The sequence below is a fragment of the Alosa sapidissima genome, chromosome 10, assembly GCF_018492685.1.
Source record: "Alosa sapidissima isolate fAloSap1 chromosome 10, fAloSap1.pri, whole genome shotgun sequence".
Taxonomy (NCBI): Eukaryota; Metazoa; Chordata; class Actinopteri; order Clupeiformes; family Clupeidae; genus Alosa; species Alosa sapidissima.
Window position 1 is genome coordinate 2,669,549 of NC_055966.1, and position 18,412 is coordinate 2,687,960.

The 18,412-nt window shown below is 40.8% G+C and overlaps 1 protein-coding gene and 1 long non-coding RNA gene across 2 annotated transcripts in view; one reads left to right on the forward strand and one right to left on the reverse strand.

Annotated features, from left to right (window-relative positions):
* The window catches only part of cep76 (centrosomal protein 76), a 73,346-nt gene that overhangs the window by 23,378 nt on the left and 31,556 nt on the right, over nt 1-18,412 (reverse strand). The window contains exons 5-7 of the mRNA XM_042107506.1: nt 10,678-10,863; nt 10,253-10,350; nt 5,979-6,107 (exon numbers count right to left, since the gene is read on the reverse strand). Coding sequence (XP_041963440.1) covers nt 5,979-6,107; nt 10,253-10,350; nt 10,678-10,863 — 413 coding nt within the window. The remainder of the gene's footprint in view (nt 1-5,978; nt 6,108-10,252; nt 10,351-10,677; nt 10,864-18,412) is intronic.
* Nucleotides 12,881-16,479, forward strand: LOC121720996. The gene is made up of 3 exons (XR_006034711.1): nt 12,881-12,966; nt 13,695-13,698; nt 16,468-16,479. It is a non-coding gene; the product is annotated as an uncharacterized LOC121720996 (long non-coding RNA).

Consider the following 18,412-nt stretch of genomic DNA (forward strand, 5'->3'; position numbering starts at 1 on the left):
CCAGTTTACCACACTTTTATGGCATTGTACAAATACCAAGTTATTCATTAACATATTACCATATTACAAGTTATTTATTTAATTTGTATTTGACAAATTCATCCCAAAAGATGAATGAAATTGATCTCATGATTTAAAACAACAGGCTATAAATGAATTCATCCAATGTGTTATCCAGCATATAAAAAAACTTTTTCTAAAAATTAGTTGTGAAAAGGTAGGTGTCACGATTCTCCAAATCCTCGATTCGATTTAATTTTCAATTTTAAAGTCACGATTCGATTCGTTTTTCGATCTTTTTTAATATTACTATTAATGCATTCCTTATGCCTTTTGGCTTTTCCTTTTCTGTTTGGGGGGGGGGGGGGGGGGGGCTTTTATTTTGAAACCACTTTTTATTTTGAAACCGTTCCAACCGCGAGGTTGTAATATAAACAGAACAAACATTAGGCTAAACAGAGACATGAACATAGTGAAATGAAACAACACAGAATGATAATTTGATTGTTTCAGCACACTCCGAAGAGACCCAAGGTTAGTGTTCATGGAATATGTACTTATCAATGTGCATTTTAAGCCTTAAAGTAATAGTATGGGGAATCATGCAATTTTAGGAACGGTTCATATAGATTTTTGCAATTGGTGATTTTTTGAAGGACCCCATTGAATACAAAACAACCTGTTTCCAATTTTTTCCTTCATTTTCAGTGCCAAAATTCAAGATTGTGGACAATATATGCAGAAAAATAATATAAAGGCTTAAAGTGGTCAATTTTTTTAATAAATATACACATAATAAAGGTAGACAAGTGAGATACAGACTATTTACAAAAGATGTATTGCATCATTTGCCAAGAAATTTGGAGAAAAAATGGGAAAAATAGAAAAACATTAAAAAAATCTGCATTTTGTTTCATTATTGAAGAGTTCAACAAAACATTGTCACTCAAGTATTTATCCTTACCACTGTCACTGTCTTTTTAATATTGGTGCACATCTCCTCAGAGCCTTCACACCTGCAAAGTTGTGTGAATGGTAAGTTGTTACTCTTGCAAGAACACCTTCTACTGCATTGGCTGGCAAGACAACAGCACTTCACAAGCTCCACAACAGCCTGTGGTGCTGGTGGAAGTTTTGACAGAACAGGAGCCCATTGCCCATCAACAATTTGCCTCCATCCCAGTGATAGTGAGTCAAGAATCTTTGGAGCAGGCACTGTATCTTGTGCCCAAACATTTGCTTGCCTGTGTGCTCTCAGAATTTCAATTTCAACTTAATTTCACTTATAGAGCGTCAAAACATTACCCATGTCTCATGGCACTTTACAGAGTGTTAAACATTCAGACAGAGCCAATTAGTAACAGGGGCGAGGAAAAACTCGCAAGAATTGGAGAAACATATCGGATGAAACCCTAAGCAGATCCACGACTCAAGGGCCTGACCCATCTGCCTGGGGTCAGTTACAGGACAGTAAGGTCTATATACAGAGAATAGAACATGGTATTTAAAGCCACCTGAGGTATATGTTACAAAGTGGTTAGATGGTTACATAACCAGTATGATAATGCATGAATCCTATTTAGTGTTAAGTTCAAATAGTCCAGTGTAGGGGATGAATTGTCCATAGGGATTAGGAGTTGTCATCGAGCAAGTAGTGGGTCTCTAGGCTGCGCGGGCAGGAATCCGAGCATGGGGACAGCAATAGGCGATGGTAGGACAATCATAGGGATGGGATTTCCCTAGTTCCCGAGTTCCACTGAAGGGCTTTAGCTGTTTGAAAACCATGTTTTGAGGAGCTGACACACACATTTCTCACATCCAGCTAACACGTCTGGAGATGGATGAGGACCTACTACAAGCCTACAAAGTGTGTTAATGACATCATCATGACTTGATTGACTTGAAACAGAAACCTTTCCTTTCCCACGGGATAAACAGTAAATGGCGGGACAAACGGTTGTCTTTCAATTTCCTGACAGGATATAGGATACCCGATAGGTCCACCGACTCTATGCACGATGTGATTGGCTGGACCAAAGTTTGGTTTTTCCACCTCACAAGCCAACGGAGAGTTGCTAGACCCTGGCTAGAAATTACATTTGCTGCCACTAGGGTGCGTCAAGATTTCTAGGCTGAGATGTATCTTTTGTCGACGTTCTCCAGTGCCCATGATAATGAGACTCTTTGTTGATGTCTGGTACCCTGCAAAGGGCAAGCACCAAGACATCTGTGTGACATGTGTAGATATGTGGGGTTTTGCCAAAATGACTTACTGCTACTGCCACCTTTGTGTGTGTGAACTGTGACTGGCAGTTTACATAGTTCAACAGCTTTATGAGCAAGGTAGAGGACGAGGTTGGCTTTGGTTTCCTTTGATCCCAGAAAGCTTTAAAGTCTTTGATTGGTGTAGTCTTGTATTTTGTATCCCTTATCATGTGCTTTTTCCCATTGTATCGACCTGTCTCGTCCTGTCTTTCATGGAGTTTGTGATGGTATAGTTGTTAAATAATAAGTAGCCTATATGTCATTGTAGCCTCGTGCCTCACTTTCAACATTTTCAAAGAAGCATTCTGCCAGATCATTCTGCCAGATCTTAGCAACAGTTCATGTCACTTTTCCTGACAACCATCTCCTGCACAACAGTCATGCCATCTATTAAGATGCTATCCAATGTGTGTGTTAATTGCACTGAGCTACTCTCTGTAGATTGTTCAGATGATGCTGTTTCTGAAACCAGTCACAATTCATGGATGAAGGCAGACTTAGCTGTAGTGGGCAGCATTAGGCTTGCATATAATCAACAAATTCATATGTTCCCACAATTTCCTGCAAGTCCTGTTAACAGAATTATTGAAGACCAAAGAGCTCATTGTGGACTTCAGGAAGTCTAAAGCTAGCACACACCCTCATTCTCATCAATGGGACTGAAGTGGAGTGTATCACCAGCTTCAGATTTCTGGGTGTCCACATCTCTGAAGACCTCTCTTGGACCCTCAACACCTCTACCCTGATAAAGAAGGCTTACCAGTGTCTCTTCTATCTGAGGAGGCTAAAGAAGGTCCACCGCCTCCTCAGATCATGGTGAACTTCTACCCCTGCACCATCAAGCGTATCCTTACCAACTGTGTCACAGTTTGGTATGGCAACTGCTCTGCCCACGACCGAAAAGCATTGCAGAGGGTGGTGAAAACTGCCCAACGCATCACCGGTTCCTCACTCCCCTCCATTGAGGCCATCCAGGGCAAGTGATGCTTGCATAAGGCGTACAGCAGGTTCAGAGGAAGCTTTCCTGCAGCTGAACTCTAGCTCTGCATCCTGGTGACAACCAACCTACAAAGCCACCCCCGCCCGATGCCTCCTTGCCTGTGTCTGTTGAGGTGTCCACGACCATAGCAATCTTGACAGGGACAACAAGGAGGCAGACCCCCCCCCCCCCCCCCCCCTAATGTATGTTGTTTATACATTGTTCACATTACATAGCCATATTTATTCTGCTCTTATAAAGTAACTGCTAACATACACTGCACATATTTATATTGTATTGTATATCACATTGCACTTTTCTCCTTTTTTGCACTTCTGGTTAGACGCAAACCACATTTCATTGTCTTCATACTTGTACTCTGCAATGACAATGAAGTTGAATCTAATCTAATCTATTGTGGTGAGTGCAGAACATTACTTTAATTCAAATGATTATTAGGTTATGTGAAGGAAACTTTTAATCAGTCAATGTGTTTTTCCGGTTATGCCAATAAATGTCACCCATGGTCATATTTATTACCTAAGTCATTCAATTTTATTAGAAAATATATGTATATAATGATAATACCTAACATATATCCATTTAAAATGTTTAAAAAGGCAATTATTTGCAATTTTTGGTGATATATCCGCCATCTTGGATTTTGGACCTGTGCAGTCCGGGAAAAAATTGGAAACAGGTAGTTTTGCTAACTATAGGGTCTGAAGAAGTGAAAAAACATAATTTGCAAAAATCTATATGAAATGTTCCAAACACCTTTTTTTGCTACATATCGCCCTGCACTATAATTTGTAACTAGATCATCTTTTCACTTGCTAAATTGAGTAGGCTAAGTTAGTGTTCATTGACGTGAATGAACGACAAAATACTTCCACACCGGTGATTTCAGAGTAGCAAGAGGGGTTTCGATTTTGGTAGGTTGATGTGATATTTTAACTGGCTGCAGCCTAAAATTAGAGGAGTTGACGCCGCAGTTCAGCACGTGCATATGTGTTTGTACGTCTTGGCATACATGCTGGACGTGACATTGGGGGTGTGGCTGCATCGTCGATTCTACTTTTGAGTTCGAAGTTAAAGATTGAGATGTAATTTTGATCGATTTCGATACAAAATTGAAATCTTATATTAAGCACTGATTAAGAAGACCCCAGACTGTTGAGCAGCTGAATTTCATTCTCAAAACTCCAGCAACTGGTCTCTTCAGTTCCTAAATGTTTACAGACTGTTGTTAAAAGAAGAGGTGAAGAAACAACAACAGTAAATATGCCCCTGTCCAAACTTTTTTGCGATGGGTTGCTGGCATCAAATTCAAAATGAGCATGTATTTTCCAAAAAAACAACTGACTGTCTTTGCACTATTTTTAATTAAAGGGCCCTATGCAGTTTTGGCAATTTCTTTGCCGTTTTCTCGCTTTTTGCTTGCAGATTTCTCTACAGAGCTCCCCCTACAGCAAGGCTCGGTCAGTCTGCTATTTCCTCTTTCCCTGTTCCTCCGACAATGGATTACTTGCTTTCTGCTTCTTTTCGCCGGCCCTGCCATGACGATTGCCTGAGAAACTCCACCGTTACCTTGTTCTAGCCTGTGCCTGGCGTGTATGTGTGTAGTGCCGTAAAGCAATTTGTTACGTCGCAAGACCTGATACTCCCGCGAGACTTTCTGACTCTGAGCCCAGGGCTTGCTGCAGCAACATTGCAAGGCTGGTTTTTCCACTCACAGATGCTAGGGGAAAGCGAAACATCCACCATTCTATCCGGAAAAAGTCATATAATCATTCCAATGACTCTGAAGCTGTTAAGTTAAGGTAAATTGAGCAAAAAAAAATGCATCCCTTCCTCTTTAAATATAGAGTTTACATCCACAGCAGGTTTTGGCACTTCAAAAGAATGAAACCACAGAAGGACCAGAGGACACAAATACTTGAACCGAGCTAATGGTGCTGGTGACTAATGTTTCGACGCGGACAGTGTTTTCGTCTGAGTCAAACCGTAATGGCTAAAATGTAATAGTGTAATGGAGTTTGCATGATTTGCAAACCACAGCATTCTGTTTTTATTTACATTTCACACAATGTCCCAAGTTTTATTGGAAATGGGGGTTGTACACACAAACAATGTACTCTCAAACAATAGCAACCAGTAGAAACACAAACATGCGTATTCAACATATCCATGTATGAAACTCTAGCACCCTATTGCTCTAAGTGCATATAAAACAACCCTTACAAAAATGTTTGCGGCAGATTTACAGCAAACTTGTGGGTGATTTGTGGGAAACAAATGAGTTCACTAGAAAATATTGCCAAAAGTTTGCCAGTGTTGGCCGCTAGAGGCGAACTTCCAGCAAAGTTCTGGCAACAATGTGGCAAATGTGTTCGCCAGTGATTTGCCAGTGATTTGCCATCACACTTAGCCAATAATGGCAAACTTCCAGTGAACTTCTGGTGACAAACCTAATTTGCATAATTTTGCTGCAAATTTGCTGCAACATTACCAAAAGTTAACCACCAACTTCACCAGAAACTTGAAATTTCTGTAAGGTAATGTTTGGAAATCTGAATTGACAAGTTAATACAGTAGAAAAATAAATAAATAAATATTAAAACAAATCCATTTGCTGCAGTACTATAGGATAGTGCATCTTCACTGCTTTCAGAGTGACAAAGATAGGCAAAGATCTTCAAACCAAAACCAGCAAAAATCCATTCACACTCACCTGAGCAAAGATCTTCACAAGCTTGTTCTGATTGGATGGGCGAATCGCTAGAAATTCCCTCCACCATTGCTTAGCATACACTAAAAATAAGCGTTCCTTTTCTGCAGTCTTCTGCCTCTCCAGGGATTGCTGAAGAAAGAGTTTCAACAAGTATTTATGGAATAAGAACAATAGCTATCCTGCCGGCTCAATGTTGATAGACGGTATAGTCTAGAATCCTACAATATACATTCACATTTAGTCTTTTCAATTCAGTCTATTTTCATCATTAACTGTGCTCTCTGGGAAGTGAGACCTGTCTCATTTAGCGCTTATTCTCATTCGTTTTGAGAAGTATTTCTCATGCAAGCATCATACTTCAACATACTACAATTATGTTTTACATCAGTAAAGCTGTCCTCTGATGTGCATGTTTTCACACACTTCTTGTGAAAGCTTTGAAGTGCATGTATAACAATATAACATAACAATAACTAGATGTACTGCATAGCGGTACATAATATGACCGCCGCTCAGTCCTGTACATCCATTCCGCGAAAATAAATCACACTTCAATTTGTCTCCATCTTTTACTCCATCCCCCACTCTTGAAACTTTTGTGTATGCTTGTTTGGCATGCCTGAGTGTGTGTGTGCGGCTGCACAGAAAGTAGCCTACTTGTGCTGAAAAGGTGAATAGATTGTAGAATAGCCAAAGAAGATGTAGCATTGTTATAAAACCTTTAAAATCTCTAAACAATCACAAGTAGGGCAGTTCATCACAGTTCATCCATTGCAACTGGATTGATGAAAGGTCACTTACACCTGTAGGCTACATTGTATTTGGGAAAAGCAAAAGGTATCAGCATAATGTTATTTATTTATTTATTTATTTATTTTTTATGTATTTATATACAAAAACATCTCTGTCAGTTCCATGCCGTTTTCAACAGCTATCAAAAACAAAGGTCATTTTTGGATGGATGGATTTTTTGTGAATATTTCTTCTTCTACATAAGATTTTAGTCATCTTTAGTTCATGTAATACTTTATTGTCAATGCACAAATTAAGTAACAGTAGTCTGAAACGTTATTGTTAATGCACAAATTAAGTAACAGTAGTCTGAAACGAAATGCTGTTTTACATCTAACCAGTGGTGCAAATAACTGACATGTCCAAATGGGCCTTGATGAAATGCGTCGCTAGACTGTTCATACACATTTTAACGGGCCAAAGTTGAAGAGCTTTTGTCCGTTATTGTTCGTGCAAATATAGGCTTATTCATGTTCCCTTGCATTGTGTAACTGAGGTCCATGGCTAGTCTGGCTTTCATCAGACCAAGCTCAATCTTTTAAGAAATCAAAAAATAAATAGCGGGCAGATCAGGCTGGGTTCACCCAGCCTAGTCCATAGGCACCCGATATTGTTTAATTTTCAGATTGAGATATACACGCTCTGGCTATTCTAAATGAAAAAATGCATTAGGGAGTTATGACAAAACTGTAACTAACAAACTAGATCCTAATAGAAAGCGGTTAGCTTCCCTAAGCTACAGGTAGGATTATAAGGTAGGCCTATTTACAACATAAATTGTCAATAGGCTATGCTGGCGACACAAATCTCCTTTGGAAACCAATGGCTTACGACTTACAGTATCAAGCGGACTTAAACTGCCATATCGTGGCGAAAAGTTGTAATAACATTCACGCAGTTCCATGAGTCAAGGAAAGCGCGAATGAAGTAGCCACTTCTAAATGGGACCCACTACACAGTAGCTTAAGGTGTGTTGCTAAAGCAGCCATAATGAAATGAAGGTGTCATTGTTTGGATACTTCACACACACGTGCTTTTTAATTTCACAGACTACAACTACCAAGCTGGAATCAAAGCACATCGATTCCCCTCTCACACCCTGCACGCACTTAAAACAAAATAAACAGGCGTCTCAGTGTCACGCATGTATAGGCAAAACTGTATCAGACCGGTGTAACGTTGGTAAATCTTCCATTGCACAGAATGATTTTGTAGCACGTGCAATAAATGACAGTCGAAAGATACAAACAGTGCTGCTATCAATTTGCTTGGTATAACCGCATTTATAGTTTTCTACAAATGCAATCAATCAAATGGGCCTCCATCACTCAACCAACGCTAATGGTAACATTACCTAGGTCCTTATTGATATTACAAGATTAACGTACCTGCAGTAAAAACCAAGCATGTCCGATAAACATCCTCACTTCATCCTCACTTACACTTCATGTGAACATCGTCCTGTCCTTATTAGATGTTCGCTGCGGTAAATTACAGTCCTTGTAGGAAGTGTCCATTATTTTTTCAACCCACTTTTAACTTCCAAAAAAATTACGTCTCACTGCAACGATGCGCCATCTAGTGGACAAACGACTACTTATCGCCAATACTGAAAATGCAGCCATGATGATGATGATGAATATTTTGGCTTTCTTTTGATCCTATTGAATTTGTAATTATGTATCGGCCGTTCTAATACCGATAGTATGTGGGTGCCTGTGTGTGTGCATGTTTATATGTGTGCACCGCCATTTACAGGCCAATGAGTGTACAGTCACTAAATGTACACATAACCTAATTTTTTTAGCCCCCCCCATGGATGAAATTCTACGAAACTTGGCATACCCCCAGACCCCCAGAGAATGCCAGGTCAATCATACACATAAAATTTGGTGCAGTTCTGAACATCTTAACTGAAGATAGGGGCGATTAAAGCAGAATAATATTGCATTTTCATTTTTGACCGGGGCGGGGGGGCAAATCACAAATGAGTGATTATGAGCCAGGTTGATGTGGGCCCTTGAGACCAACATACCATAAAAGATTCACAGAGAACTGTGTCTGCCCTACCCTCCTTTCGGGGGGTCCAGTCCAGCGGGGGGGCTGCAGATCAAAACGAAAAACGATGGTTCCATGCTATCCATGTGGGGTTACATGCCCACCAAGTTTTGTGTACCCCGGTCTTTCAGTGTCCCGGGAATCCTTGTTGGTGTACGTCACTAAATGTACACATAAATTATTTTATTGTAAGGCCCCCCATGAACGAAAGTACACAAAACTTGGCATGCATTCAGAGGGTGTCATAATGATCCTACACTTTTAATTTTGTGCAGTTTTGACCTTGTCAGCCAGAGATATTGAGATGAAAACACCTAATTTTTTGCTTTTTTATTTTTAACTAGGTGGCGCTATACATGAAATAAGTGGTAATGGGATGGGTTGACATGCCCCCTTAAGACCAACATACAAAAAAAAAATGGTCCTCCTAAACCCTACGGTTTTCGAGATATTCACAGAAAACTGTGTCTGCCCTACCCTCCTTTCGGGGGGTCCAATTCAGCGGGGGGGCTACAGATCAAAACGAAAAACGATGGTTCCATGCTATCCATGTGGGGTTACATGTCCACCAAGTTTCGTGTACCCCGGTCTTTCAGTGTCCCGGGAATCATTGACGGAAATTTGGGCATGCGAAAAAGAAAAAAAAAAAAAAGAAAAATCTGACTAAACCTATATGACCGCCGCTTCGCTGCGCGGCGGTCATAATAATTGTGATAATGATAATCAAAATGATAGACATAGTATTCCTTCTGCCTAATGCATGGATATCGTTGTAACTTTAATTTTAAGATCCCTTGCTATTTCGTTTCATTTTTCGTTTTGTGTAACCAAATCAGACGTCACACCCTCATCTGAATAGATTGTTCAGGATTGGTTGGTGAGTGTGTGATGTGCCTTGTTCAAAAAATTCAGACCCGCGCAGACCTCTACATTAAGATGTTTTCAGATCATTATGAAAGTCTAGCAGTGTAAATTAAACCTGGCAGGCCACCATAGTCTAGGCAATTAATGGGAAACATTATTTACACTGTTTGTCTGTAAAGGCCAAAAAGGTAAATTTGTATTGTCACATGATGTTGGTGTGACGTCGTCTGAGATGTGTTATATGGTGTTTTCCATCCCACCTGTTGTGGTGGGATGGCCGTGTCCCCTCGGGGGGGGGGGGGGGAGGGGGAGCCCTCTGCTGTCTGGAGGTCTGTCTCAGACGACGTCACACCAACATCACTTGACACCTCTGATGAAGGCTGCAGAGGCAAGGTAGCCGAAACTTGTCAGGTACAAATTTACCTTATTGGCTTTTACAGACAAACAGTGTAATAGTAGGCCTAATGAACCTCTTCAATATAATGGAAAACATTACTTATAATCTGAAACATGGGTCTTTCAGACACCATTACCTTGGCACTACATAATCTTCGTCTCACCTGAGTAGTAATGACATCAACAGAGAGGTGGTCTACCAGGGGAGGATAGAGCTCCAGCTTCACATTAAGAACTCCAATAGGCACTTTGCACTCACTCCCTGTAGCCCACACAAACAAATACACAAAGGTAGAAATTTAGCAGCTAACAGAAGCTCGTTGACACATCTGAAATCATCACAATCACACACTTACACACATACAGTCATTGAGAACTGTTTCTCTAACCCTAGATGCTAACAAAGAAAACTGGTTTACAAGTAGACCATGTGAAATATGTTATACAATGTTTGACATCATGAAAATGATGAAATAGTGCTTCTCAAAAATAACTGCTAGCAATACAAAAGCTGAGGATACATGAAGACTAGCCCTGACTGACACAATTTACTCTTGGCGGTGATTATATTATTGTCAAAAAATCTAACCAACTCCAAGAAGCTCAATTGCAATGCTGGTCCTTCCATGAGGAGCACAAAGAACAGTTCGCCAGTCCAGGAAGTGTGAGGACGTGAGCACAGTATCCCCTGATGTGTCCGTTTTGATAAGCACCATATGGATGGGATCACACATGGACAGCATTGTGGAACTGTCTGCCATTTTGTTTCCATTCCCTAGGGAGGAAACAACATTAAGCAAATAGTTTTGAGTCACCTCCAAAAGGTAAAAAAGCACAACCATTGTTTTTCATTGAAATTAATATTTGTATAAAATATTTTACTGTAAGCTTAATTACTTTCAGGTGGACTGCATTGTTTTAGAATTGTTTTACAAAACAGTCCATCAGAGTGTTTTGTCTTTTGGCCTGGTTTGTGTATTTGGAAACATATACGCAAAAAAGACCAAGACAAATTGCAGCGTATGGTAAAGACAGCGAGCAAAATTATTGGATGCAGTCAGAAGTCAGTCAGAGAGCTATAATGGTCAGATGTTATTGTGAGCAAAGCTGAGCAGATATTAAGGGATCCTACCCACCCCTTATATAGGAGGTTCCAATGCAGCAACTGTGGCAGCAGCAGGTTGTTGCAAAGGTCAATTAGAACCAAAAGGTTTAGCTTGTCATTTGTCCCCTCTGCGATCAGACTTTTTAATGAAAGACACAGGTCAAGATAATTAATTGTTTTGTAACACTGCATTTTTATTTTAGTGTTTTATTTTATTTTAATTATGGAATGTTAGGCTTATGTGTTCCAAGCCTGCTACTGAAGTTACTGAAGTGTAGTGTACTTGTTTGTGTGTGTGTGTGTGTGTGTGTGTGTGTGGGGAAGGGGGCGGGTATATGCCTATGTGTCTATGTCTCTGAAATGTGCATTTGACCAAACAAATTGCCCAACTTTGGGATATTAAAGTATACTTTGACTATGGTGAAGGGGGACAGGTGTGTTAAATTTGGTGTTATCGCTCTCACACTGAACACCCTGAAACTGAGCTGCAGCATGGTGCCCAAGACCATACAGTGGTTAAACAGGACAGGTTCCAGTCAGAACAGGCTTCACCATGGTCAACCAAAGAAGTTGAGTGCACATGCTCAGAGTCATATCCAGATGTTGTCTTTGGAAAATAGACGTATGAGTGCTGCCAGCATTGCTGCAGAGGTTAAAGGGGTGGCGGGTCAGCCTGACAGTGCTCAGACCATACGCCGCACGCCGCATCAAATTGGTTTGCATGGCTGTTGTCCCAGAAGGAAGCCTCTTCTAAAGATGATGCACAAGAAATCCCACAAACAGTTTGCTGAAGACAAGCAGACTAAGGATATAACTGGAACCATGTCCTGTGGTCTGATGATACCAAGATAAACTTATTTAGTTCAGATGGGGTCAAGCGTGTGTGGTGGGAACCAGGTGAGGAGTACAAAAACAAGCGTGTCTTGCCTATAAGACCGCCGCTAGCGAAGCTAGCGAAGCGGTCATATAGGGATTGTCAAAGTTTTTTTTTTTTCCCCCGTCATCTACTTCCTGAATTTTTGGTCAACGATACCCGGGACACCGAACCACCGGGGCACATGAAATTTGGTGGGTATGTAGCCCCACTAAACTTTTACAGAAAAATTTTGTTTGGTCCCCGGGGGCCACTCCCCCCCCCCCCCCCCCCCCTGCGCTGGGCCCCCCGAAACCCAAAAAAGTTTTTCCTAAATAACTACCTGAACCGTGGCACCGAGGATGAAGACATTTTTATGATATGTTGGTCTCAAGGGCCCACATCAACGTAGCCCATAATCACTCATTTGTGATTTGCACCCCCCCGGTAAAAAATTAAAATGCAATATCATTCTGCTTTAATCGCCCCTCTCTTCAGTTAAGATGTTCAGAACTGCACCAAATTTTTTGTGTATGATTAACCTGACATTCTCTGGGGGTATGCCAAGTTTCGTAGAATTTCATCCATGGGGGGGTCTAAAAAAATTAAGTTATGTGTACATTTAGTAACTGTACACTCATTGGCCTGTAGATGGTGGTGCACACATATACACACGCACACACACACACACACACATACCATCAGTATCGGCAATTACAACGGCCGATACATAATTACAAATTCAGTAGGATTAAAGGAAAACCAAATATTCATCATAATAATTTGGCTGCATTTCCAGTATTGGCGTCACGTAGTCGTTTGTCCACCAGATGGCGCATCGTTGCAGTGAGACGTAATTTTGTTGGAAGTTAATTTAAAGTCAGTTGGAAAGACACTATGCTTCCTAGGACAAGACTGTAGTTTACCACAGAGAACCTCTAATAAGGGTAGGATGTTTTCTGCATGACATGTAATTCCCATTTCTTCTTGAAGCCGAAATAAATCTGAGAATGTTTATCGGACATGCTTGGTTTGTACTGCAGGTAGGCTACGTTAATCTTAAGTTATATCAATAGCCTAGAGTAGGTCAAATAATGTTACCGTTAGCATTGGTTGAGTGATGGAGGCCAATTTGATTATTGATGTATTTGTAGAAAACCATACATGCGGTTATAGGCTACCAAGCAAATTGATAAACAGCACTAATTGCATCTTTCGACTGTCATCTCATTTGCTTATGACCATAACCTAGGCTACTAACAGGAGTGAGTGAGTTAGCCACAACACGTTCGCTACGTGATGGTTTTCTAATGGAAAATATATAGGCTACCTGAAAGATAACCTGTCTATGATGCATCCTAAACACCGGGCTGGGACATTTAGCTCAAAGTCTCAAAAAGCATCTAAGTCAACGTTCATTCCCAAACACCCATATAGGCTACTTCAATCCTCTATTTTCAAAGGTGATTCAAGTAAGGAAGAGCATGGCTCAAAGTAAAGTAACTAGGACTGAAACTACATAAATTCGTCAAAGTGAATAATTTGTATCAACTCGCCGCAATGTAGATTTATTAACGCACCCGTGATCTACATCTCCATTTAAACCAAATGTTTTTAGAGTGCACGTTGAGAGATGTATCCAGGGCAGGGCTGTACCTACACATATTTGTTGCACGTGCTACAAAAATCATTCTTTGCGATGGATGATTTAGTACCAACGTTACACCGGTCCAATACAGTTTTGCCTCTGGCTATACCGTGAGACTGAGACATTTTTTGTTTGTTCGAAGTGTGTTTAGGGTGTGAGAGGGGAGTCGATGTGCTTTGATTCCAGCTTGGTAGTAGTAGCAAAGATCCTTGATTACTAGCGCTCCACTTTAACCCTCTCTGGTAGTAGTCTATGCGATTAAAAAACACGTGTGTGTGTAGTATCCAAACAATGATAACGCTTTCATTATGGCTGCTTTAGCCACAGACCTTAAGCTATACTGTACAGTGGATTGGGTTCCATATAGAAGTGTCGCTTTCCGTGATTCACACAGCTGCGTGAAATGAATTACTACTGATATGTAAAACTATTAACTTTTCGCCAAGAGGTGGCAGCTTAAGTCCGCTTGATACTGTAAGCCATTGGTTCCCAAAGGAGATTTTATTTGGGTCGCCAGCATAGCCTAGTGACAATTTATGTTGTGTAATAGGCCTAGCATAGGGCCTACCTTATATAGCCCATAGTTTGTTAACAGTCACGGTTTTGTCATAACTCCCTCTATGCATTTTTGCATTTAGAATAGCTCTGAAACCGGGGGCGATCACGTCGCGGGGTGGCGGGGGGGGGGGCGCCAGTGCATGGATATCTCAATTGCAAAATTAAACAATATTTAGGCTGGGTGAACTCAGCCTGATCTGCCGGCGATTCCTTTTCGATTTCTTAAAATATTGAGCTTGGTCTGGTGAAAGCCAGACTAACCATGGACCTCATAGTTGCAAAATGCAAGGGAACATGAATCAGCATATTATTTGCACAAACAATAACGGACAGTAGCTCTTCAACTTGGCCCGTTAAAATGTGTATGAACAGTCTAGCAACGCATTTCATGAACGCCCTTTTGGACATGTCAGTTATTTGCACCACTGGGTAAAACGGCATTTTGTTTTAGACTACTGGTATTTAATTTGTGCTTTGACAATAAAGCTGAATATCATATGAACTAGATGACTAAACTTATGCATATGTAGAAGAAGAAACACAAAAATCCATGACATGACCTCATGATCTTGATGAGCTGTTGAAAACTGCATGGAACTGAAAGGGATTGTTTTGTTTAATAATAAATAAATAAATAAATACATTATGCTGCTACCTTCTGCTTTTCCCAAATATAATGTAGCCTACAGGTGTACCTTTCATCAGTCCAGTTGCAATGGATGGACTGCCCTACTTGTGATTGTTTAGATATTTTAAAGGTTTTATAACAATGCTACACATTTTTTGGTAATCTATTCACCTTTGCAGCGCCAGTAGGCTACTTTGTGTGCGGCCCGCAAACACACATTCCAAACAAGCATACACAAAGGTTTCACGAGTGGGGGATGGAGTAGAAGATGGAGACAAATTCATTAATATGATTTATTTTTGCGGAATGGATGTACTGAGCAGCGGTCATATTTTGTACCACTATGCGGTACATCTAGTTATTATTATTTTCCCGTCTCCCTAATTTTTTGTCAGCCCTAGCGCCTAGGCCCTTTGAGACAGAGACACCGTTCCAACTTTAAAACGTCCGGTCAGTACCGGTATAAGTTGCTCGCGAAGATGACGTCAGGTGGGCATGTCGTTCGTCCGCCATATTGGATTGAACAGAAAGCGAAACTAAATTTTCATAGGTCACAAATTTGGTCCGAACGCCACGAAACTTGACGTACATTATCCTTGGACCAAGCCTCACAAAAATTACCAGAAGGATTTTTGATTTTCGAAAGCGTTTGCCCGCCACAGCCAAACGAAATCGGCGGCGAAGGTGTGCTTCCTTTATGAAAGTAAGTGTTTTATAGAGTTACAGACATAATGAATCATGTTGTAGTGGTCAACATAAATGTGCCCCTTCTGTTATTAGAATGCTAAGCGGAGAAGCATGCTAAGCGGAGAAGCATGCTAAGCAGAGATTTAGTATCATTAATTTCTTGTGTGGCTAGCTATAGGGATGTTGTATACATATATATGTTGCTAATTGGGATTTATGTTGTTTAGCGTAATGCCATGGTCATTTGATATGAGATGCTTGCACTCGTAACTTCGTCACTTATAACTTTAGGACTGTTATTTAGCACTTTAGCCCTAAAAGTAGCACCTAAGTCTGTGACAGCTTAAAAGGAAGTGGCGAGGACTCCTAACTCCTAACGCGATGTTTTGAAATGCGTCTACTATTGTGTACAGGAGCTTCCAATCGCGAGGGAACTTGCATTGTAGGCATAACTAAGGGATGCAATAACACCACCAACAACCAAAACTAGCCTACTCATTGTCAGCATGTACATTAAATGTAACGTTTCATGTGAATTAAATTAAAATGTTTTCTTTGCCAACGTAGGCATAGGCATATAGTGACAGATTAATTCAATAATGCTGCTGTGTGAATCACGGTAAGCGCGAATGAAGTGGCCACTTCTTAATGGGACGCACTGTATGGAAGTGGGCTAAGTAAAATAGAGATGTTTCAAATAAGATAAGGTTAATCAGAATTCTACGATATGCCCGCTTGACAACGGCAGAGATAGAACTGGCCTTTGCCCATAGCAACCATCCATTTAGAACGATTGGCCTTCATAGCAACCAAAGATCTGAGCTGTGTTGCAATGTGAGGCAAATTATAGAAAGGTGATAAAGTATGAAGAGACAGGTCAAGAAATATAGTGCAATGTAGACAGTAGTATACAGTTGATTTACAGACGGTGGTTTAGAGTAATATGAAGTATTCCTTTATTCTGAGATACATCTGAGATAGGCTACATCAATAGGCTCTCAAAACAACTCCAGGCTCACAAAACAATCCCAAACAGACATAAGGTCTTTATAGAGCAAATCCATATAGATTATTTGTTAAATAAACCAGTAAAACAGAATTAGGGGATGGAATATATAACATTCACACTCATAGCTCATATTTTTAAAATAAATCAGTGAAAAAGTATCCTGACAAACAAGCAGCATTTTAATGCCTTGGTCATATTTCATAATTTCAATTCTTCTCTAGGTTACCTGATAGCCCAGTTTGAGAGGTGCGACGCGTGACATTATTTATTTTTGCAGCCATTCACTGCTGTTGTTTTATTTTATTGATTTGATCTTAGTCATAGAAGCTAAATTCGAAGGCAGGACACAGGTAAAATCCAACTAACTGCATTCACCCCGCAAGCCAATAGTTGAATAGCCCTCTCCTAGAGCTTTAGAAGTATTGCCACTGCTCCAACACTGAAAGGCACTGCTAGAATGCTTGGATCAAGCCAGGTTCGGCATAGCGTATGCCACTGTCTGCTCACGTTGGTGACCGGACCAGGGCAAGCACACTTTCGCAGTTCCCGCCGGAAATGCAGTCTAGTTATGTATGCTATTAGTTACTATGCTTATGCTACTAGTAACAACGGTAGGCTACCGCACTTTTTAATGGCTGCGTCATGTTGGAACAAGGGCTACATGTCGCTGCTAAGATAAATTCTTAACAAACTAGAACATATTTTGTTAAGCCTTTAATGATAGGACAGTGGAGAGTGACAGGAAGCGAATGGGAGAGAGAGCAGGGGTGGGATCCGGAAAGGACCACGGGGCGGGAATCGAACCCGGGTCGCCGGTGTACAGTGCAGGTGCCCCAGCCAGTTGCGCCACAGCTGGGGCCCATATTTTTTAATTATGTTTCAACTTGTATAAACATGTATGACTCCTTTCTGGCCAAATTTCACGGAGAGAACAGAAAAGTGCAACGATTGTCCCAGTTCTCCCCTACTCTCTCATAGTAAACATAAATGGAATGTTGGAACATTGCGCTCCCCAACACACACACGAAAGGTTGGGTTTGCTTCATCTTTTAATGATACGTTTTGAAGCTTTGTTTAGAAAACCTTGAATCCAAATCATAAGATGATCCCTCACATAACACATCACAACATTACACACTATGGGCCCTATCTTAACGATCTGAAACGTAAGTAGCTTTGTGGGCGGATCTCGGGCGCTGCTGCTATTATACCGGCGGGATAAATGACTCTTGCGCCCGACACAAATCTAAAATGGGTTGGTCTGAAGTAGCTACATTACTCATACTTGTGATTTGGGTGTAACGTGCAATAAACCAATCAGGGGGTCGTTTCTAGAAAGCATTGTTTGCTAACTTGCGTCGCAACCTTGGTAGTTCGCTCCATCGTTCTTGGATTTGGTGTTTCTAGAAAGGGTAGTTCGAACTCTCAATCACAAACAAGGACGCAAAGTTTGGTCGTTTGAACTACTGCCCCTAGGCAGTCGCACTTGTGTCGTTCCTGTTGGTGTCCGGAGCGCCTAACCAAAAATCACAACCGCCTAACCAAAAATTGCGAAGTGGATGTTTATCTCGTGACTCAATGATTGATCTATCCTGTAGCTTTATTTTGATTAAGACATTGACTCCCCTACTTGGCTCATTCTTGCTATTTATGTTAATTCAAGTATTGCCTTGCTTTTAGTATTATAATCTTCCCAGACCCTTACAACAGTAGTGATAAATGGTGTAGTGGCTAAAGCAGATGACTTATTATCCCAACGTTGTAGGTTCGATTTTCTTATGATGTGAGATTGTCCTCTTGCTTCTCGCTACCTGCAGGTGAACTAATGTGACACGT